General features: G+C 46.4%; 1 protein-coding gene across 1 annotated transcript in view; it reads left to right on the top strand.

The window, feature by feature from the left end:
• Nucleotides 1–541: 541 nt before the first annotated feature.
• Nucleotides 542–24,303, top strand: part of GALK2 (galactokinase 2) — a 1,370,458-nt gene continuing 1,346,696 nt past the window's right edge. Inside the window, exon 1 of the mRNA XM_086958266.1 lies at nucleotides 542–848. Coding sequence (XP_086814392.1) covers nucleotides 793–848 — 56 coding nt within the window. The 5' untranslated portion in view covers nucleotides 542–792. The remainder of the gene's footprint in view (nucleotides 849–24,303) is intronic.

Below are 24,303 nucleotides of genomic sequence, written 5' to 3'. Positions count from 1 at the left end.
GTATGTGCCCTAATGTTGTCTGCATTTGCCTTGCTGCCACATATTTTTGCTGTGCTACTCTGTTTGTGCCCTGCAGCTGTCTATATTTTTTGTTTGTATGTTCGCTGTTGCTGACTTTATGTGCCCTGCTGAATGTAGTTGTTGTGTTGCTGTCTCTGTGAGTCCTGCTGCTACCTTTCTTTTGTTGTGTTACTGTCTTTATGTCCTCTGCTGCTGTCTGTGTGCACCCTGCTGCTGCCTGTATTTGTCTTGCTACATTCTGTAGCACTGCCGTTGCCAATAGCTTTCGCATTTGGAAAGTTGGAACTATTGGTTTTGTAAATGACATTTTATATTTATATATCGTTATTGGCATTGTCAATAACAATATATAAATATAAAATGTCATTTACAAAACCAATAGCTCCAACTTTCCAAATGCGAAACCTATTGGCAACGCCAGTGCTTGTTTTCCGTAGACTGCCGAAGAACGAGGTGCACGAAACTCCCTTGGTAGTCGAATCCCTTATGCTCCGCCCCTCTGCGAGGCTCCGCCCCCTTCAAGCACTCCGGGTCCCTCCTCCGTGCATCCGGAAAACACACTGGTGGAGTTGTGACAGAGTGAAGCTTTGGCACTTCACCTTTTTGCCAGAGTGTGGAAAGCTAGTGCGCGTCGCCAGATAAAAGAACCTGCTGCATTTGTTCTCATAGTGCCTGATAGAAGAACTATAGCTGCTCTCCAAAGGAAGAGCATCTCGAGGAGAGAAGGTGTGCAGTGCGCGAGCACTCATCCTTAGAAACATCCTGGTAAAAATGTCATCGCAGGTTCCGCCTTCAACCCTTGTAGTCCGCGTGGCAGACAATGCCAGGTAGGTGTGTGAGCACCGTTTAAAAAATATCAAACTGCTTTTTACGTGGGGTCATCGTTTTAACACATTAACAGTTCTAGTTTTTATTTGAACCACTGTCACTTTCTGGGAAATGTAGTCCTTCAATTAAATCAGTGGCGCGAACGCAGTGCATCTTGAATTGTGAATCGAAATGTACCAATACAGCCATTTACATAAACAACTTTGTATAACACCTTATGGTTTTTGGTAGATACTTATTGCTGGACGGGTTTATTTTAAAATGCTGATATTTTCTTCCTGCTTATGGACCAAGCTGCGAGCCCAGACTGGACATGCTTAATTCATAGCCTTTTTGACCGTGTTTGCCCCAAATAGGAGTCACGTTTTTCTTTGTCTCGTTTTTTCGCTTCATCTCAGGAAACCGTGTGTTGTATCATGTGATACGGCTTCGTCAAAAAATCTCCGCGTCAGCTGGGCTCGCGTTGCAAGCACCGAAGGGCAGGAAGTGAACCTATCTGATTCAGGCTCTGGCTGCAGGGCAATTTTAATGGTGTAGTCATGTGTACTTTACAGACCTCCATTGGAAAACAAGTATTTTCAATGCAATAGGTCTCGCATTAGGAAAGTTTAAGCTATTGGTCTTGTAAATGACACATTTTTTATTTATATGTTTGTTTTGAAAATAGCGAAATTAATAGCTTTGTCATTTACAATGCCAATACTTTTATCTTTTGCAAATGTGACACATGTAGCATTTGTAATGCAATATGTTTTGTATTTACGTGACTTAGATCTATTGATATTACAAATAACAATGGCTTGTAATTTTTTTAAATAATTAATACTTAAATAAAAGTTATTGTAATTTATAATGGCAATAGCTTAAAGTTTTGTAAATAACTTTTGTGAAGATTATGTTCAGTGTATTTTATTGTGACGAAAATCCAAGAACTGAAGTGAAATATTAACATCTTTTTGTGACATTTGTAATAAAGCATGAAACATTCAGAGAACATATTTGAACCAGTTGTTGAATGGTTGCACAGATTGATACTGTGGTGGCGACGAGTGATGCTGTGGCGTTCAGTGATGCTGTGGTAGCGCATAGTGATGTTATGGTGCCCCTGAGTGATGTTATGGTGCCCCTGAATGATGCTGTGGTGCCCCTGAATGATGCTGTGGTGCCCCTGAATGATGCTGTGGTGCCCCTAAATGATGCTGTGGTGCCCCTGAATGATGCTGTGGTGCCTCTGAGTGATGCTGTGGTGGTGCAATAGATAGCATTAGGGAGGGCGATAGATAGCTAGAGGGAGGGCGATAGATAGCTAGAGGGAGGGCGATAGATAGCTAGAGGGAGGGCGATAGATAGCTAGAGGGAGGGCGAGGGAGGGCGATAGATAGCTAGAGGGAGGGCGATAGATAGCTAGAGGGAGGGCGAGGGAGGGCGATAGATAGCTAGAGGGAGGGCGATAGATAGCTAGAAGGAGGGCGATAGATAGCTAGAGGGAGGGCGATAGATAGCTAGAAGGAGGGCGAAAGATAGCTAGAAGGAGGGCGAAAGATAGCTAGAGGGAGGGCGAAAGATAGAGGGCGAAAGATAGAGGGAGGGCGATAGAGGGAGGGCGATAGAGGGAGGGCGATAGAGGGAGGGCGATAGAGGGCGATAGATTGAGTGAGGGCGATAGATAGATGTGTGTGGTTGTGGTTGGGTGTGTTGTGGTTGGGTGTGTTTGTGGTTGAGTGTGTGATGATGTGTGTGTGGTTGTATGTATGTGTGTGTGAGGTTAGAGAAGGATGTATGTGGAAGAGAGCAGCAGATCAGCACAGAAGAAGAGAACAGGGAGTTAAAGAAGAAGGCGGTGGAAGAGAGCAGCAGATCAGCACAGCAGAAGAGAACAGGGAGTTGGAGAAGGAGGTGGGTGGAAGAGAACAGGGAGTTAGAGAAGGAGGCAAGGTGGAAGAGAGCAGCAGATCAGCAGAAGAGAACAGGGAGTTAGAGAAGGAGGCGGGTGGAAGAGAACAGATCAGCACAGGAGAAAAGAACAGATTTAAAGAAGGAGCCGGGGTGGAAGAAAGCAGCAGATCAGCACAGGTGAAGAGAATATGGAGTTGAAGAAGGAGGTGGGGTGGAAGAGAGCAGCAGATCAGCACAGGAGAAGAGAACAGGGAGTTAAAGAAGGAAGCGGGTGGAAGAGAACAACATCTTAGCACAGGAGAAGAGAACAGGGAGTTAGAGAAGGAGGCGGGGTGAAAGAGAACAGCAGATCATCACAGGAGAAGAGAATGATCAGAGAGTTAAAGAAGGAGTTGGGGTGGACGAGAGCAGCAGATCAGCACATAAGAGAACAGGGAGTTAAAGAAGGAGGTGGGTGGAAGAGAACAGCAGTTCAGCACAGGAGAAGAGAAGAGACCAGGGAGTTAAAGTAGGAGGTGGGTTGGATGAGAGCAGCAGAACAGCACAGGAGAAGAGAACAGGGTGGTAGAGAAGGAGGTGGGGTGGAAGAAAACAGCAGATCAGCACAAGAGTAGAGAACAGGGAGTTAAAGAAGGAGGCGGTGGAAGAGAACAGCAGTTCAGCACAGGAGAAGAGAAGAGACCAGGGAGTTAAAGAAGGAGGTGGGATGGATGAGAACAGCAGATCAGCACAGGAGAAGAGATCAGGGAGTTAAAGAAGGAGGCGAGTGGAAGAGAGCAGCAGATTAGCACAGGAGAAGAGAACAGGGAGTTACAGAAGGAGTCGGCGTGGAAGAGAGCAGCAGATCAGCAGAAGAGAACAGGGAGTTAAAGAAGGAGGCAGGGTGGAAGAGAGCAGCAGATCAGCAGAGGGAGAAAAGAAGAGAACAGGGAGTTAGAGAAGGAGGTGGGTGGAAGAGAGCAGCAGATCAGCACAGCAGAAGAGAACAGGGAGTTAAAGAAGGAGGTGGGTGGAAGAGAGCAGCAGATTAGCACATGAGAAGAGAACAGGGAGTTAAAAAAGGAGGTGGGGTTGAAGAGAGCTGCAGAACAGCACAGGAGAAGAGAAGAGGGAGGTAGAGAAGGAGGCGGGTTGAAGAGAGCAGCAGATCAGCACGGGAGAAGAGAAGAGAACAGGGAGTTAGAGAAGGAGGTGGGTGGAAGAGAAGGAGGGCGATAGAGGGAGGGCGATAGATAGATAGATAGAGGGAGGGCGATAGATAGATAGAGGGAGGGCGATAGATAGTGAGGGCTTGAGGACGGTAGAGTGGTAGAGTGAGGGCGGTAGAGTGAGGGCGTGAGGGCGGTAGAGTGAGGGGGGTAGAGTGATGGCGGTAGAGTAAGGGCGGTAGAGTGTGAGGGGTAGAGTGAGGGCGGTAGAGTGGTAAAGTGAGGGTGGTAGAGTGAGGGCAGTAGAGTGGTAGAGTGAGGGCGGTAGAGTGGTAGAGTGAGGGGGTAGAGTGTGAGTGGTAGAGTGAGGGCGGTAGAGGTAGGGCGGTAGAGTGGTAGAGGTAGGGCGGTAGAGTGGTAGAGGTAGGGCGGTAGAGTGGTAGAGGTAGGGCGGTAGAGTGGTAGAGGTAGGGCGGTAGAGTGAGGGCGGTAGAGTGAGGGCGGTAGAGTGAGGGCGGTTGAGTGAGGGCAGTAGAGTGAGGACGGTAGCGTGAGGGCGATAGCGTGGGGAACAACCTTTACAACGCAACTTTTACAATGCACTACCTTTACAACTAAACTTTTACACCGCAACATCCATTACAATGCATGCCATTACAACGCAACCATTACAACGCATGTCACTACAACGCATACCACTACAACGCATGTAATTACAACGCAGTCATTACAACGCATACCATTACAACGCATAGTTAAACTATCCAACACCTACCCTACTGTTGCACCCCCTGGAGTTAGAATAGTAATTTTTACCCCTACACTATCCAACACTTACCCTACTGTTGCAACCCCTGGAGTTAGAATAGTAATTTTTACCCCTACACTATCCAACACTTACCCTACTGTTGCACCCCCTGGGGTTAGAATAGTAATTTTTACCCCTACACTATCCAATACTTACCAAACAGGTATGCGATGTAATGGAATGCGTTGTAAAGGTAGTTTTAAAAGATGCGTTGTAAAGGTGTGCGTTGTAATGGAATGCGTTGTAAAGGATGTTGCAGTGTAAAAAATGCGTTGTAACAGTATGCGTTGTAAAAGTATGCGTTGTAACGTTATACATCCGGTAGCGTGGTAGAGGTAGGGCGGTAGAGTGAGGGTGGTAGAGTGGGAGAGTGAGGGTGGTAGAGTGCTAGAGTGAGGGCGGTAGAGTGAGGGCGGTAGCGTGGTAGAGTGAGGGCGATAGAGTGAGGGCAGTAGAGTGGTAGAGTGAGGGCGGTAGAGTGGTAGAGTGAGGGCGGTAGAGTGAGGGCGGTAGAGTGAGGGCGGTAGAGTGAGGGTGTGAGGGCGGTAGATTGAGGTTAGTAGATTGAGGGCGGTAGAGTGGTAGAGTGAGGGCGGTAGAGTGAGGGCGGTAGAGTGGTAGAGTGAGGTTCGTAGAGTAAGGGCGTGAGGGCAGTAGAGTGGTGGAGTGGCGGTAGAGTGAGGGCGGTAGAGTGGTAGAGTGAGGGCGGTAGAGCGGTGGAGTGAGGGAGTGAGGGCAGTAGTGGTAGAGTGGAGTTAGAGTGAGGACGGTAGAGTGGTAGAATGAGGGCAGTAGAGTGGTAGTGGCGGTAGAGTGAGGGCCGTAGAGTGGTAGAGTAAGGGCGGTAGAGTGAGGGCGTGAGGGCGGTAGAGTGAGGGCGGTAGAGCAGTAGAGTGAGGGCGGTAGAGCAGTAGAGTGAGGGCGGTAGAGTGGTAGAGTGAGGGCGGTAGAGTGGTAGAGTGAGGGCGGTAGAGTGGTAGAGTGAGGGCGATAGAGTGGTAGTGTGAGGGCGGTAGAGTGGTAGAGTGAGGGCGGTAGAGTGAGGGCGGTAGAGTGGTAGAGTGAGGGCGGTAGAGAGAGGGCGGTAGAGTGGTAGAGTGAGGGCGGTAGAGTGAGGGCGGTAGAGTAGTAGAGTGGTAGAGTGAGGGTGGTAGAGTAGTAGAGCGGTAGAGTGAGGGCGGTAGAGTGAGGGCAGTAGAGTGAGGGCAGCAGAGTGCTTGAGTGAGGGCGGTAGAGTGGTAGAGCAGTAGAGTGAGGGGAGTAGAGTGAGGGCGGTAGAGTGCTTGAGTGAGGGCGGCAGAGTGAGGGCGATATAGTGGTTGAGTGAGGGCGGTAGAGTGGTAGAGAGGGCGGTAGAGTGAGGGTGGTAAAGTGGTAGAGTGTAGCTACCGGATTTTTAGACCAAGTTATCAGCTTATCGATTATAATACACCCAGCCGCCACGTCCACCACCCTTCCCAGTACCTACAAGCACTATATCTAAATTACTTACTTGAGAATGGGGGATTCACATTATATCCTATATTTACCTTATAGAACTGGCCACATCTCTGATTCTTCAATTGCTATAACGTCTCTTGACGATCTCATTAACGCCCGACCACGGACGATCTCATTAAAGCCCGACCACGGACGACCTCATTAACGCCCGACCACGGACGACCTCATTAACGCCCGACCACGGACGATCTCATTAACGCCCGACCATGAACGATCTCTTGGATACCTACCGTTTGAGTATCTGATGAGAGCCAATTTCCCTAACACATGGAATAGGGGCCTGACCTTCCCAAACAGAAACTATCAGTGCCAATCAAACCCATTGAAAGTTATTTCCTATCCAAAACAAACATTTCCTTCCGTCATCAGTTACCTGTAAGAAGGGAATCGCCCATCCTTCTATACGTCTTCACCTGGCTAAAAAGAAAGGTTAATCCTGTCCAAAGAAACAATATGCAATGGTAACCTCTAATCATTGGGGTCTCTTTATTAGATGATGATAAAATGACAAGACAAAGAAGACATTGTAACAGCAGTATATTTATATATAGAATGAAAGATTATTAGTGCAAGGGGGAACTTAAACATGACCTAGAAAGCAAAAAGGAGGGAATGATTATATAATGCACACTATCTAGGAACGCCTCACCATAGTCTCACGCATTCTGGTCTCAGCAGCTGAGCTGGTCCCTCCTTCCTCTCGCTTCGGTTCTTCCAGGACTCTGCTCTGCGCTCGCTGGTACACGTCTGCACCGCTATGCCTCGTCAAAGCTGCTACACCTTCCCACTGCTCGAACCCTCTTCGGTCTCTTCATCTGCATCAATCTATAATAGCACTCTGATAGCCACCGCTGCTGACTTCAATCTCTGCTCCCAAGTCTGACTGTTTAACAGTCTTCCATCTCGGTGACTAACTAACTTCTTCAGCCGTCCTCTCCAGCTCTCGGAACCAACTGACTTCTTCAACTCTCCAAAAACCAACTCCAGCTGTAACTCCAATAACAACCAACAGTTCCAGCTCTTCCATCTGACTTCCAACTGAACTGGACTGCACTGGACTCCAACCGTTCCAAAACCATCTGACCACTCTACTCCACTGCTCTTCAATAATGTGGAAGGCCCTCTGCCCATGGAAATTTCCAGCAAGCACCCTGCCTCCCACCGAATTCCTGTACCAAGCCCCGCGCTCCCACAGTGGCCAGCTGCAGTTGCGTCTAGAGCCCGGGAAGTAAGCACATTCCTTCAAAAAGGGCCAGTCCTCACCGGTTTCTAACTAGTGAATAACAAGCTAAAACTAAACATTGCCTTTAGACTAAAAGCGCCTCGGACAACTGAGGCAGGAAAACAAGATGGCTGCTCCCTAGTTTAGGCCTTTATGCCCGAAAAGAGGTAAAAGGACATAGAATCAGACCAAAGCCAATAGGTAAGCCTCAAAAATAGATGAAATAAAGAACCAATATTCATATACTGAGATGGAGGTGGACAATGGTCACCACCAGTCCAATATGGTACAAATTACCCTGTCGCTACATACCACTCTTGACCACTGACATAGAATATAATAGCAAAAGGAAACTCAAACAGGATACAAATCAACAGAAGAATAATAGGAGACAACACTAACAGATGTAGACATAACTTGTGAACGAAACATATGGAGGATGGTACACATTGAAGACAACAACAAATAGCAACTAAAAAACAAATAACCAATAAAATACTACCCAATATTTGACATAGGGAATTGAAATCAGGCAACCTCTGAAAAAGCCAATCAAACCACCCTTGGTCTAAATTTTGTCTTATTTCTCGGGTCAACTTATGGAGTTCATTGAGATGGGATTGAATGGACTTAGAATGATCTGACAAATGAAAGCAACAAAGGCCCTCAAAATCTGAGCAGCCAAGGTCATGTTTTAATAAAAGGTAATCTATAGCAGCCCTATTCTGTAGTGTTGTGTTTGCATATTCCGCCCTAAGTGCGCTGGGGATGCCCAGACGTGGGTCCCAGGCACTCCACACCACTGGAGTCAAGCTAGCCGGGCTGATGAGAGGTGTTACCTCGAAACCGGTCCGGTCCTCGGATGCTTGATTCCGTTCTGGGAAGGACATGGCTTTTGTAGTTCGGACTGGACTGTTCCCATGGGGCACAGGGTCAGAGCTGATTTGCATATCGCCATTGTCTAACCCAGGGTGGTGTGGAGTGCAAAAAAACGATGGATTTGGGCCCAGATCTTTGGAATGGGGTGAGTGTGTGACATTGATCCACATTCGGTCCATCACCTGTTGTGTTTGCCTATTCTGTAAAATAGCATGTCGCTCACCTTGAGCATCTAATAAATGATCAGATACGATAGCAGAAGTCCTATTGAGGAATTTTGCCATCCAACAGGCAAGCTTACTTATAGCTCTGGAATTATAGATGGATAATCCAGGAATACCTACAATAGAAGCAGCTAAACTAATGTATTCAGATTTAGACCATAGATGTAAAGAGGAATCACAATCATTTGTCAATGATAAAGCATTGCGCACAGTGCGAGAAGGCACATTAGGGTTTGCAGAAAACATGAATAAACTCAATCGCGTTAAAGCACACGGGCCACCAGAAATGTTTGCTGGAATATAGGACCATGAAATATTACCACATGAAAATAGCCATCCGGGGGGTAACAGTACAATATGATAATAACTGGGAGTCACCACTAAGCGCTTACAAATCATACTGTTCTGAACAGAAATACATGTAGCACGTGTTCTTGTGACGCATAAAGTCCTTACATGGGGAGAAAATGAAGAAATATTATTGTGTTTGGATTGAACACATTTGCCTATTAAAATAGGGTTACAGGTCATCCTGTAACATATATCACCTTCCGTGATATTGTAAGTAGAAATCGTAATAGCTAATGAAGGTTCCTGTTCAGTCAAAACAGTGCACAAGGCACAATAATCATAAGCAGAAAAGTCAGATTTAATAAAGCTAGGATTGGTTTCAGACACGTTGAAAAATTGAATCAATGAAAAGGTGGATGCTGGTATAGCTACCAGACATGTGGTGAGAATATCTGTCACAGACTTCATAGGAGTAAGGCAAAAGTGCGTAGAGTTAGATATGGAATGTGCCAAATGCATCCAAAAATTGGAGGTAGAATCCCACGATGCAGAAGGACGACGTTCTTGATCCAGGCAATCAGTCGGGTTCTGTGGGCATCCCGACCTCCCGGCGTAACAGGCCAAAAGGAGTCCAGCGACGACACATCCGGCAGCAGCAATCCATACAGTGATCTAAAAGAAAACGGGTCGAAAACAGGTATTATTCATTCTCGCAAATAACATTTGACAGCGGGAACTGCGTCCCACTTTTCTTGCCCTGGCCTCATCACTAAAATGGTGTTGTCCGATCCTGTTGCTATAATTTCAGCCTGTTCAGGGGGATTATTAGGCGATTGCATCCATACTTTAGCTCCTGGGTTATCGGTTGAACCAAACCCTTTCTCGCCATGCACAGTTAACAATGTTGGGGCAGTGCCTTTCTGAATCGCACCACTGAAAACAGGCATGATGACCAATTGTGCAACTCGACCTGTTCTTTGTACAGTTAAATCAGAGTCACCATTGTTCAACAAGATCACTTTAATTTCACCTTGATAATCACTGTCAATGTCACCTCCAAGCACCTGGATACCCTTTAAGGCCAAACCAGATCTCGGGGCAATTAATCCAAAATGTTCTGTTGGGATTTGTACTCCAATGCCCATCTCTATGATAACAATGTCTCTCACTTTTAGAACAACATTTTTCATCGCATGCAGATCTAGACCTGCCGATCCCGGAGTAGCTCTGCACGGAGCCAAGGCTCCAGGAGTAATTTCCCAGTACATAATAGTATTTTTGTATGAATTTGGTCTAGCATCTACACTAGGAGGAAATAAACGCATTAATGGTGAATTAGAATACAAATATGGACGATTATTCAGAATCAACAAAGCTTCAAATAGATGATCCCTCCAGTTCTTTAAGGTGCCGTCTGACATTTTACGCAATTGGTCTTTCAAAAGACCATTCATCCGTTCAATCAAACCCGCAGCTTGTGGGTAATAGGGTATATGAAACACCCATTCAATGTTGTGTTCTGCACAATATTCTTGCATCAATCTTCCCTTAAAATGTGAAGCATTATCAGATTGCACCTGAAGTGGAGAGCCATAGTACAAAATTAACAAATCTATAGTTTTCATAGTATTCATTGGAGTAGCTCTTTTACAAGGAAAAGCAACCAAAAGGCCGCTATAAGTGTCGACAGCAGTGCAAACATAGTGACAATTTTTACTCCTAGGAAGAGGACCAATGTAGTCCACTTGCCAAATCTGTGCAGGCGACTTACCACGATGTAGTTGACCTTTCACTATTTGAGGCAACTCTCGCTGTCGAGAGTGCTGACATATAGGACAATTAAGTATAGCCGTTTTGATCAACTCAAGGGGAATGTAAATGCCTCTATCAGTAGCCCACCTGCTAGTAATTCTTTCTCCAAAGTGTCCCGCTTTTTGATGTGCCCATTGTGCCAAGCCCGCCAAATCAGAATTTTGTGTATCCACCATTGCCTCAGAGATTTTGGAATTTTCATCTGCAATATTATTGAATAATTTATCAATAGAATCAATATGGGTATGTGCATCAACATGAAAAACTGTTATATTACTCTGGGGAAGTAATTTCCAAATTTCTTGCCACAACTCTTTTCCCCAAATTTATTTTGTATGAACTTTCCAATTATGTGAATGCCACGTAGGCAACCAGACTGCAAAACCATTAGCAGTTGACCAACCACGAATCAGTAAATACATGACACGTTCCTGGTAATTCCTGTTTCAAAACTTGATACACAGCATACAGTTCTGCAAATTGGCTACTTCTCCCCTCACCTGTGGCACTTAACAGTTTCTGTGTGGTAGGATTATATGAGGCCGCCTTCCAGTGTCTTTTTTCTCCTATGTACCTTGCTGAACCATCCGTAAACCATGCATGTTTTCTATCCTCCGCGGACAGATCATCGAACGGCTTACCCCACTTAACAGGGGATTCCTTTACTACAGGTACGGAGCACTCCCTCTCTTCCTCTTCTGATGGCGCCAGCGCCACTTGCTCATGTAACATTGCAACACCTTTCGGACCCACACGAGCTCTGTCTTGTATATACCACTTACATTCAATTATGCTCACCTCCTGAGCATGACCGATCCAATGAGTTTTAGGTGAACTCAAAACCCACTGCATAATAGGAATTTCAGGTCTCAAGATAACATTGTGCCCTAATGGTAGTTGTTCAGTATCCACCAGAGCCCAATAACAAGCAAGTAATTACTTTTCAAAGGGGGTGTATCTTTCACCAGCATCCGTTAAATTTTTGGTCCAGAATCCTAAAGGTACTTTCGTTTTGCCCTGTTTCTGCCACAAACTCCAGTTTGCATAAGGACCCTGTACAGATATTTTTAAAGCAATATCTCCATCACGCACAGGCCATAAATCTAGAGCATGCTGAATCGCATTTTTTGCCAAATCAAATGCATCCTGCTGTTGCTTACCCCAGTCAAATGCATTCTTTCTACGGGTGACATTGTACAGTGGGGCCAAAATCTGACTCAAATGAGGAATATGTTGGCACCAAAAGCCAAATAAACCATTAAATCTTTGAGCTTCTCTCCTATTTCGAGGGACTGCAAACTCCTTAATCTTTTGCTTCACTTGTGGAATCACTTCTCGATTTCCCTCATTCCATTGAAAACCTAGGAATTTAACACTCTGTGCTGGACCTTGCAATTTATCAGGATTAATTTCCCAGCCTCTGCTATGTAAATGAGTAATAATTTGGTGTAACTGATCTTGAACTTGATCTTATGTCTCGCCTTGAATTAATACATCATCAATATAATGACATACTTGAATCCCTGAATTCACTGGTACCTCTGCTAAGTGCTCTGCCACCAGCCGATGACATATTGTTGGACTATGCACATAGCCTTGGGGAAGACTTCTAAACGTCATTTGACGCCCATTCCATGTAAAACTGAATTGTTCCTGACACTCGGGGGCAATTGGAATAGAAAAGAAAGCATTAGCAATGTCAATAGATGCATACCACGTTCCTGAATGTGTTTGAATTCTCTCAATCAAAGTAATAATATCAGGTACTGCAACTGTTAAAGGAGGTGTATGTTTATTCAATTCAATTTGCGATAATCAACTGTCATGCGCCAAGAATTATCACTTTTGCGCACAGGCCCTACAGGATTGTTCCAGGCTGAGGTAACTAGAATCACGACTCCAGCATCCATCAAATCTTTAATAGTAGCACTAATTTCATCATGCCCACCTGGAATGCAATACTGTTTCATAGAGATTACCTTTGTAGCTTGGGGAATTTTTATGGGAGGAATTTTTAGACGCCCACCTCTCACTGTTTTTGATGATATATACATTTTATTTATTTTTTTAAACCTTTATTGTACCTTCACACAATTATACAGCCATTCGCCTACAACCCGAAGGGCGGGCCGCTAATAATTGAGCATTGGATGTCGTGCATGAGGATAAGTCCATACTTTGATCACGTTGCTGAAAAGTAAAAGGTTCATCACACGGCAAAGTAAAAGGTACAAAAGTGACGTTATGTTGCTAATCAGTAATGGTTTTCTTTTTCTGTTTTTTTATGACAATAACAAAAAATAATAATGAGGAAATCATATTGCGGTCATCCAAAAGTAATTAGTGCTGTATAGCTGTATTGAAAGTCTACCCGACAGTATGTGTTACTATTTATTTTCATGGATTCAAACCCAAGGTGATGGGCAGTAACGCCCATGTACCTATGTGTTACTGTATAGCAGTCCCAACCCTGTCTATCCATACTGCCAACTCCTCGGGACCCGGGCCCCCTCCCACTCACAATATCCTCTCCCCTCTGCAACCCTCTCTTGACCCCTCAGCCTATCTCCCCCTCTTCATCTGACTCCAACGGGTCGTCCTCTGGCAGAGGATCACAAATTTCACCTCGGTACACATTCCATGGGGTCCATATCTTGTTCCACTTCCACGGGCATGCACGACTCAAGTATACCGCCCTCTCTGTCACCATTATCTTATCCATATTCATGCACCACTGCAACTTCGTCGGTAGTTCTGCCGCCCCCCAGGCTGAGCGATATCTCATTTGGCCACTATCATGCCTAACGTAACCCAAAGTTGGCCACATCTGGACAGGTCATTCGGTCCCCACACATTTAAGAGACGTTGCCGCGGTTCTGGAAGTAGAGAGGTCTCCAGAGTCTGTGACACAGTGCGCATTATTTGTCTCCAATAGTCTTGGATACGTGGGCAGTCCCAAATTGTATGGAAGAAGGACCCCTCCTCCCCACCGCCACGGAGACAGTAAGGATGTTGTATTCTGTGGATGCAATGTAATAGTGTCCTTGTGTAATATACTCTGTGTAGGACCTTAAGCTGTACGAGTCTCATCCTGGCTGAGATGCCTACCTCTTTTGGGGACGCTAGTGCCTCATTCCATTCGTGTTCGTCCAGGGCGTCCCCTTCCCCTTCCCATCTTTCTTTCAATGAGGTCAGCGGGTCAGGTAAATTATTGAGGAGCTTGCGGTATGTCAATGATGTCGCTCGTTCAATCATGAAGTCAGTTAGAAGACAATCCTCCAGCGGGGATGATTCTGGTATATCCGCCCCGGAGGGGATGGCCGTGAGTAAAGCATGGCGTATCTGGACATAGCGGTATGATTCTTGTGGCCCCAGTTCGTACAATTCCCTCAGGCGGTCAAACGTAATAACCTCTCCCCTTTCCTACATGTCACCTACCGTGGAAATCCCAATGGTGTCCCAGTGAGAGAAGCCCCTGCTGTATCTCAAGTTTCCCAAGGCACGGGTATCCCAGAGCGGGGTGAGTTTGGTAATTTTCCCCTTCCAGCCCAGCGCCGCTAGTGCCGTATGCCACAGCGCTGCGGTAAGTCTAGTAGGTCCTGTTAATTTTCACACTCGATGCTGGTCGTAGAGTGGGGCCAGCACAGTGTTGGTACCCAGTTGTGCCCTATCTGCTTGGAAAGCTGGGTCAGTCTGTGGAGCATGTATCCACTGGTTAATGGGCTTAAGGTGAGCCACCCAGTAATACAGGTTAAGATTCGGCAACGTGATTCCACCATCATACCAACCCCTGTGTAATTTGGCTTGCGCAATACGCGTCGGGGGATTGCTCCACAGCAGACCAGAAACTACTGCTGCCACCTTTTTGAAGTACCCTGGCGCCACTGGAAATGGCGTGTTTTCTAGTATGTATAGGAAGCGGGGTAAGGACATCATTTTATATAGCGCTGCTTTTCCCAGCATTGTCAATGGCAACCCCGCCCAGAACTTGACGTCTTGTTTAAGCCGTTCCAAGGGTGGTGCCAGATTCAGTTGTATGAATTCCATTGGGTCCATTGTAACATGGATCCCCAAATATTTAAAAGAGGAGCCAGCTAGCCTTAAACGGCAGTCGGCGCCCAGCACCAGGACCGGGCCTTTCAGAACATACATTTCTGATTTGTTCCAGTTGATCGTGTAACCTGAAATTTGACCATGATCATCACACAGGTTCAAGAGCACCGGTACACCACGCTCGGGGTCTGTTAAGTACACCAGCATGTCGTCCGCGTAAAGGGACAGCCGGTCTTCCCAGCCTTCCTTCCATTGTATCCCTTTAAGTAAGGGCGTTTGCCTTATCAAATTAGCTAGTGGCTCCAGGGAGAGCGCGAAAAGCAAAGGTGAGAGGGGGCAGCCCTGGCGGGTGCCTCTCCCCAATGGGAATGTTCGGGAAATGTGGCCATTTGCTACCACATGTGCCATTGGTTTCATGTACAGCAGTCTGATCCATGATATAAATTTCGAGACGAAGCCCAGACAGACCAGGACCTCGAACAGGTAGCTCCATTCCACTAGATCAAATGCCATTTTTGAGTCTAGGGCCAGTATTACTGCTTGATCGTGGATCAAGTCCGCTCTCGCCAGTACCCCATGAACCTTGCCAAGGTTCAGTGCCGTGTTCCTATGGGGCATAAACCCAGATTGATCTGGATGTATAAGATCAGATAGATGTGTCATCAACCGGTTGGCTAGGAGCTTGACCAAAATTTTACCTTCCGCGTTCACCAGAGAGATAGGGCGGTACGAGGAGCAATCCTCTTGCGGTTTCCCGGGTTTGGGAATCGCTACTATAGTGGCCGTTCTCTGATCGAGCGGAAGTTCACCCCTCTCTAGGCATTCCTCATACATGTCGAGTAAATATGCACTGAGCTCCTCTGACTGAGACTGATACCATTCTACTGGAATGCCATTTTGTCCAAGAGCTGATATATAACTTTTGTCTCCAAATCGATAACATCCATCAACTAAGTGCAGTGTCATACCCTTTAAAATATCAATTCCAATTATGTATTCACAAAGGGGTACCACTAATACAATATATTCTTGTCGAGGAATTCTGCCTTTTTTCATTTGAAGGTTAGTTTGTACTGCGGGGGTTTCTTTCCCAACCAGACTTATAATAGTAAAGGTTTGTCCTCTAAAATTTTTGGGATTTCCATATATTAAAGTGGCCTCCGCTCCTGTATCTTCTAATGCTCGGGCCCTCTGTACATTGCAATGCCTCTAAAAAATTTCAATATCTACATAGTGTCTGTAATCTTTACAAGCCCAATTGCGTACCAATTGGCCTATTTCCTATTTCCTAGTCATTTTTATTGCGATCTGACGCCCAAGACAAATCAGGGTAAAGACTCTCTCACCTTCTAGATGGTATCACATCTTGTTCATATCCTCTCCCCTCATGACAAGGATTTTTGTCATCTGAAAAGTATTGCGATCTTCGATAAACAGATCTCTGTCGTCTTTCTCTCAATCTCACCTCAGGAGATCTATTCCTTTCATCCCTGTCTCTGTTGTCACTATGCTCTTCTCTCCCCCTCTCTCTCTCCCCTTCTCTCTCTCTCACTCTGTCCGAGCGGTAACTTGAGGAATCATCCCTCTCATAGTGCGAAGATTTATCTCTCCGCCCCCTCTCATTCTATGTATCTTGGTCCCTTGTACGGTCATCACCACTGTCATCAGAATAATCACGGACATGGTCATGTTTATTAACACGTTTAGCCCCCTCCTTCCTGTCCAAACCACGACTCCGAAACATTGACCCCAATTTACCATTGGGCTCACCATCAATATCCTCACGTTTCATTCCATCTCGGAGGAGGGCAGGAAACATGTCTCGTCTAGGAAATTTGTAAGTATCAGTACGCGTGTCAGATCTGGACTGTCGTTCAGGTTTAATCCACTCACCCAATTCACCCAATTCATGCACTGCTTCAATCACATCAGCTAAAGAATTCCCTGTCTGGTTAATCGGCAAAGTCATCATCACTTGTTTATAGGCAGCAGGGGCCGTACGAATAATTCTGTTCCGTACAGAAGCATTAAGCAAGCCATCCATCAGCCGATCTGCCGTGCCTAGAAAAATAGCCGTTTTCATCACCTCTTCTTTAAGACCTTGTGAAGCATCACGTAAAGTATATCAAGGCTTCTCATTAAGAGGCCAATCAGATTCAGTCTGATATTTGATTACAGTCATCCACTGCCAACTGCAGCAGACTGGACTGGGCATTATTAACTTAATTCCGAAAATGTTCTTGTACAGTTGGGTCAGAGCATAACGTGCAGAATTTCACAGCATCGCCCTGATCTAACATAATCCCTGCAGCACCCAAATCAAAAAGACGAACCATCCAGGTAAGCAAAGCCTCACCTGGTTTTTGCTGAAATCTGTCCAAAATGTAATTAATTTCTTGTTGCGTAAAATCCTCCAGGCTATCCAAAGAAATCCCTTGGGGATTATTAGGAGCGCCTTGCAATTTTCTCCGATAAATGAGCTGCACGCGAACTTCTCTGCGCACCTCAGAGTTACCATCATGTGTGGTTCGAGAAGTTTCACATTTAACATTCTCCTCAGCCGAAGAGAAAGAATCAGACTAGTCCTAAATATTGCCATCCGACTCATCAGGGTTCCAATCGAGCCCCGCTTTTGCAACAACCATTCGAACCTTCCTCTTATTAACTCGACCTCACCTATTTCTGTATTTGTATTGTGCTATTTGCACTGCTGCTCTTTCAGCAACAGTTTGATAATTCTCAAGCTTGTCAGCCAACAATTTATTTTGACATCTCAAAAGAGTATTAGTATTCTGCTGTTCAACAAACTGCTCCTCAAATTCTTTACACGCACGTTGCAGTTTCACACATTTCTCATGTACAATCCTGTACGCATTCAATAAAATCCATCCCCTTCGTCCTAATATAGGAAATTCTTCACCCTTCAATACCAGCACTTTCTGCAAACATTTGACCACCTGAGCCGGGTCAGCATCTTCCAAACAGGAAGTCCAGTTTTCACTCAAACCAGTAGAATCAGCCCATTCATGAGCCAGCTCCCCGTAGGAAGTCGATTCCCACCCTGGAATCTCCATAGGCAACTTAACATCAGATTTAGACTTTCTAGGAAACTTGATTAATAAATATATACAAAATCAAATAGAAAACTAATGCCAAAATTCAAAAACAAAAGAGCATATGTACACAATATATATACACTATTCAGCTCAACGTGTGTCGCTTCCAAATCACACCATTCACAACGAGAAAACACAATAGTACACCCGCAACAAAAGCAATCAAAAGCTGTTCGTGACGCCAAATGTAGTGACCGGATTTTTAGACCAAGTTATCAGCTTATGAATTATAACATACCCAGCCGCCACGTCCACCACCCTCCCCAGTACCTACAAGCACTATATCTAAATTACTCACCTGGGAATGGGGGATCCACACTATCTCCTATATTTACCTCATAGAACTGGCCACATCTCTGATTCTGCAATTGCTATAACGTCTCTCGACGATCTCATTAACGCCCGACCACGGACGATCTCATTAACGCCCGACCACGGACGATCTCATTAACGCCCGACCCCGGACGATCTCATTAACGCCCGACCCCGGACGATCTCATTAACGCCCGACCCCGGACGATCTCATTAACGCCCGACCACGGACGATCTCATTAACGCCCGACCACGGACGATCTCGTGGATACCTACCGTTTGAGTATCTGATGAGAGCCAATTTCCCTAACACATGGACCCCGACCCCGGACGATCTCATTAACGCCCGACCACGGACGATCTTGTGGATACCTACCGTTTGAGTATCTGATGAGAGCCAATTTCCCTAACACATGGAATAGGGGCCTGACCTTCCCAAACAGAAACTATCAGTGCCAATCAAACCCATTGAAAGTTATTTCCTATCCAAAACAAACATTTCCTTCCGTCATCAGTAACCTGTAAGAAGGGAATCGCCCATCCATCTATACGTCAGCATCTGGCTAAAAAGAAAGGTTAATCCTGTCCAAAGAAACAATATGCAATGGTAATCTCTAATCATTGGGGTCTCTTTATTAGATGATGATAAAATGACAAGACAAAGAAGACATTGTAACAGCAGTATATTTATATATAGAATGAAAGATTATTAGTGCAAGGGGGAACCTAAACATGACCTATAAAGCAAAAAGGAGGGAATAGTTATATAATGCACACTATCTAGGAACGCCTCACCATAGTCTCACGCATTCTGGTCTCAGCAGCTGAGCTGGTCCCTCTTCCTCTCGCTTTGGTTCTTCCAGGTCTCTGCTCTGCATTCGCTGGTACACGTCTGCACCGCTATGCCTCGTCAAAGCTGCTACACCTTCCCACTGCTCGCACCCTCTTCGGTCTCTTCATCTGCATCAATCTATAATAGCAGTCTGATAGCCACCGCTGCTGACTTCAATCTCTGCTCCCAAGTCTGGCTGTTTAACAGTCTTCCATCTCGGTGACTAACTAACTTCTTCAGCCGTCCTCTCCAGCTCTCGGAACCAACTGACTTCTTCAACTCTTCAAAAACCAACTCCAGATGTAACTCCAATAACAACCAACAGTTCCAGCTCTTCCATCTGACTTCCAACTAAACTGGACTACACTGGACTCCAACCATTCCAAAAACCATCTGACCACTCTGCTCCACTTCTCTTCGATTAATGTGGAAGTCCCTCTGCCCATGGAAATTTCCAGCAAGCACCCTGCCTCCCACCGAATTCCTGCACCAAGCCCCGCGCTCCCTGCGCTCCCACAGTGGCCCGCTGCAGTTGCGTCTAGAGCCCGGGAAGTAAGCACATTCCTCTGATAAGGGCCAGTCCTCACCGGTTTCGAACTAGTGAATAACAAGATAAAACTAAATATTGCCTTTAGCCTACAAGCGCCTCGGACAACTAAGGCAGGAAAGCAAGATGGCTGCTCCCTAGATTAGGACTTTAGGCCCGAAAAGAGGTAAAAGGACATAGAATCAGACCAAAGCCTCACAAATAGAGGTAAGCCTCACAAATAGATGAAATAAAAATCGGAAATAAAGAACCGATCTTCATATACTGAGATAGAGGTGGACAATGGTCACCACCAGTCCAAAATGGTACAAATTACCCTGTCGCTACATAGAGTGAGGGCGGTAGAGTGGTAGAGTGAGGGTGGTAGAGGGAGGGAGGTAAGAGTGAGGGGGGTAGAGTGGTAGAGTGGGGGCAGAAGAGTGAGGGCGGTAGAGTGGTAGAGTGAGGGCGGTAGAGTGAGGGCGGTAGAGTGAGGGCGGTAGAGTGGTAGAGTGAGGGCGGTAGAGTGAGGGCGGTAGAGTGGTAGAGTGGGCGGTAGAGTGAGGGAGTGAGGGCGGTAGAGTGGTAGAGTGAGGGTGGTAGAGTGAGGGCGGTAGAGTGAGGGCGGTAGAGTGAGGGCGGTAGAGTGAGGGCGGTAGAGTGGTAGATTGAGGGCGGTAGAGTGGTAGAGTGAGGGCGGTAGAGTGGTAGAGTGAGGGCGGTAGAGTGAGGGCGGTTGAGTGGTAGAGTGAGGGCGGTAGAGTGAGGGCGGTAGAGTGAGGGCGGTAGAGTGAGGGCGGTAGAGTGAGGGCGGTAGAGGAGTGAGGGCGGTAGAGGAGTGAGGGCGGTAGAGGAGTGAGGGCGGTAGAGGAGTGAGGGCGGTAGAGGAGTGAGGGCGGTAGAGGAGTGAGGGCGAGGGTGTGTGAGAGGGTGAGGGTGTGTGAGAGGGTGAGTGAGGGTGAGGGTGTGTGAGGGTGTGTGAGGGTGAGTGAGGGTGAGGGAGGGTGAGGGGGTGAGGGTGAGGGAGGGGGAGGGTGAGGGTGGGTGAGGGGGTGAGGGTGAGTGAGGGAGGGTGAGGGGGTTGTGAGGGTGAGTGAGGGGGTGAGGGTGGGTGAGTGAGGGTGAGTGAGGGTGTGTGAGGGTGAGGGGGCGTAAGGGGGCGTGAGGGTGAGGGGGCATGAGGGTGAGGGGGCATGAGGGTGAGGGGGCGTGAGGGTGAGGGGGCGTGAGAGGGTTGTGAGGGTGAGGTTTACAAATACCAGGCTAATGTAGAGGGAGGTGGCACCCTCAGGGTGGAATTGCTGCACGGTGACGCGAGGGGGGCTGCGGTTCGCTTTAGGGGCATGCTAGGGGTACTAAGCACTATGCATGCATTCCGTACAACCATGAGGGAAGTGGGTAGAAGGTGACGGTGAGAAAAAGATTGAATTGGGGGTTTGATAGTCGTGCAATTGGCGAGCTGACTGTGGGGGACTGGTGGGGTGGGCTGTGCATTTCTCCGTTTCCTCATTTATCATATTTATGCACTTATACTTTCTCTTTTTTATCTGAATATCAGATTTGATATAATTGTTTACCTCGCAATCATCAATTTATTGTTATCGACTGAGTTACCAATATAGTGCTTCCAGACGATAGCGCATGTGACTTTTATATTCATATGTATGGTTCGTTTTTACGGTTTTCCTATGGGGACTCGTGCTTACTGCGTATTACCGCTTTGTTGTGGGTTTTTCAATTTTCAGCTCGCTCATGATTAGTGGCTCAGTTGCAAGGTTGATTATGAATGGAGGATAATATACTGATACACAAGTGAAATACGGGCCCTGAAGAAGTCGATTGCTATAATTAGCAAGACGAAACACGTGTTGGCTTTTATTCATGACTGGATTTTGGAAATGAACTTTTGAATAAACCTTTTGAAAGATTATAAACTTGGAAGACTTTTTATCCGATTGATCTCACTGAAACACCATATACATGAAGATGGACTAAGTGGACATTGGTCTAATAATTCTAGTGTGCTCGGAGGGGTTCTTTTGAGTGACAGGAGAGAGCTGGTGTGTGGGATGGACAGAATAAGGCAGAAAAATGGGTAGAACATGAGAGCGAAAGCAGCAAAGAAGGCGGGTAGCTGGCAAATGGTGGTGCAAGCGGGGGCGGGGGAGCGGCAGCTTTTGAAGTCTGATGCGAGGCACAGACAAATGGTGGTGTAACGTGGCATGCGATGGCGTGCCTGCGCATACTCACATGAACTGCACGGGATCCGCAAGTTTGGTAGAGTTTTTGAACTGCCTACTATACTCTCGCCTATCTATCCTTGCGGGATAGAAATGTAAATGTAAATGTCAAAGTATTTGTAGAGCGCACTGTCACCAAGCGGTTTCCTGGCGCTATTACTCATACCGCTGTGGAACCCTTCCTGGCTTTCCCTGTGAAATGTCCACTCCTGGGCACCCCCAGGGTGAAGCCAGACATCCTAGCGCTGTTGGGGCCGGTGTGGCGGTTAAGCAAGCTATTGCCCAGAGTTGCAGCGTGGGGCCCATGATTAGAATAGACACAGAGGCGAGAATTGTCAGGTCCAAGGAAATTGAGCCCAAGACCCGCCGAGGCGGGAATTGAACCCTGGTCCCGGGCCAGAACTCTGCATCAGGGTCTGCCTCTCTAACCATTGAGCCACACTCCTCCTCCAGAATAGTTGAGACCTAAAAAAAGACTCATTGTATGTAACCTGTGCCAGGTAAACAGGGCCACTGGAATTATGCGGGCGGAGAGGGCCAAATTATGTGACAAGGTTGGTTAAATAATGCTGCAAGAAAAGGCAAAATCTGGCACATTTTGTGATCGCATTACCTCATTCTTTTGCTATTTTTGCCCATGGTATTATTGTCTTGGCACCATTTGGCTAAAGGGGCTTGAAAAACCTCCCCTTCCCCCTTCCCCCCTAATTGTTCTGGTCTTGGACTTCGGCCTCTTAAACATGTTTACAGGGGGACAGCTCTCTTCTCCCCCCCCCATCACACTTAAGGTGCCCCTGCTGTCGCTCAGCCTGCTAAATCGTTTCTCTTTCAAAGAAAATGTATCCCTGGCACAGGTGTGAACACAGCAACAGGCAGTGCTTTCAGTGGGAATTTAGAAGTGCCTACTCACTAATTAGACTTGGTGGGCAGTTAAGGACGTGGCTGTGAGCCAGCCATTTAACAATAGACACATTTTTTGGGCTTGGATCAGAAGTTGGTGAACTTTGAACCATTCCAAGTCAAGTCAAGTCAAGTCAAGTCAAGTCATAAAATTTGTATAGCGCACTACATACCCAGAGGGTTTCAAGGCGCTTAGGAGGGGAGGAGGATTATTTGTCAAATATCCACGTTTTAAGCTGCTTTCTGAACGCTAGGTGGTTCTGGGTGAGGCGAAGGTAAGCGGGGAGTGAGTTCCATGTCTTAGCAGCCAGGTATGAAAAGGATCTGCCTCCCATGGTGGTCTTGTTAATGCGAGGTACCGTGGCGAGGGCTTGGCTGGAAGAACGTAGTTGGCGGGAGGGGGTGTAGAAGGACAGTCGAGAGTTGAGGCAATCTGGTCCGATGTCGTAGAGTGATTTGTGTGCGTGGGTAAGCAGACGGAAAGTGATCCTCTTATTGACGGGTAGCCAGTGGAGGTCTTTAAGGTGGTCAGAGATGTGTTTGTTGCGTGGGATGTCTAATATGAGCCTGGCTGAGGCGTTTTGGATTCGTTGGAGTTTCTTCTGGAGTTTAGCGGTGGTGCCTGCGTAGAGGGTGTTTCCGTAGTCCAGTCGGCTCGTGACCAGAGCGTGGGTGACTGTTTTCCTTGTTTCGGAGGGGATCCAGCGAAATGTTTTTCTGAGCATGCGAAGAATGTTGAAGCAGGAAGAGGATACGGCGCTGACTTGTCTGTTCATTGAGAGTGAGGAGTCCAGGATGACGCCAAGGTGTGTAGTTTTGATAGTTGTAAACTGTCGCCATGAGACCCACATTCTAATCCTTCTGCTTCTGGAATTGGGCGTAAGAGGGAGTAAGTGCCAGCTTGTATCTTCCCGCTCTGTCACTACTTGTGGGCATGTGACATTGGACATGGGCACATATGCATACATTCAAGAAAATTCAAACACTATATCCCTTCAAAACAAGCACAAATATGTAAATGTGCTTAGCTAGGCATATCGGCCTTCAATAGTGAACTAAAGTTCCACCTCTAATTCGAGCAGTGGCATATCTACTTTTCATCCTTCGAGGACTGATACTATGGCTAAGACTACAGTCCATTTATTGTCCTGCAAAACTGTAAAATAACCTGAGGCAAATACTTAGCCACTTTGATTTTTGAATGGTCTAAAGACCCATGTCTGATCCCCATAAACCAGACTGGCTTTAGATAAGAAATTGGCACAACCTCTAACATCCTATCTATCTCATTAATAGTAGAAAAATGCAAAACATATAAACAGAGTTTATATCTTTGCTTCATTGACTTAAAAGCCGCTTTTGACAGCGTGGACAGGAAGTTATTGTCGGGCAAATTGGGAACATAGAACATTCCAGAAAGAAATTAAAAAGGATTACTCGTATTTTACACTAACATATGGGTTAGTGTGAAACTTGGAGAAAGAGTCTCAAGAAAATGGAATACGAACAGGGTCTTGAAGCAGGGCTGAATGCTGGCTCCCCATTTATTCAATTTATTTATATCCGACTTATCGGTAAAACTCAATAGAATCAACTTTCACTCCCCACATTTGGGTACCTTAGCCCTTTCGCACCTTGCATTTGCTGACAACATAGTTTTACTTCGTTTGACCAAGATTGGCCTCCCTAGGCTAA

The sequence above is a fragment of the Lissotriton vulgaris genome, chromosome 2_1 (genome assembly GCF_964263255.1).
Source record: "Lissotriton vulgaris chromosome 2_1, aLisVul1.2, whole genome shotgun sequence".
Taxonomy (NCBI): domain Eukaryota; kingdom Metazoa; phylum Chordata; class Amphibia; order Caudata; family Salamandridae; genus Lissotriton; species Lissotriton vulgaris.
The sequence above is the reverse complement of the archived record's forward strand: the minus strand, read 5'-3'. Positions and strand labels throughout refer to the sequence as shown.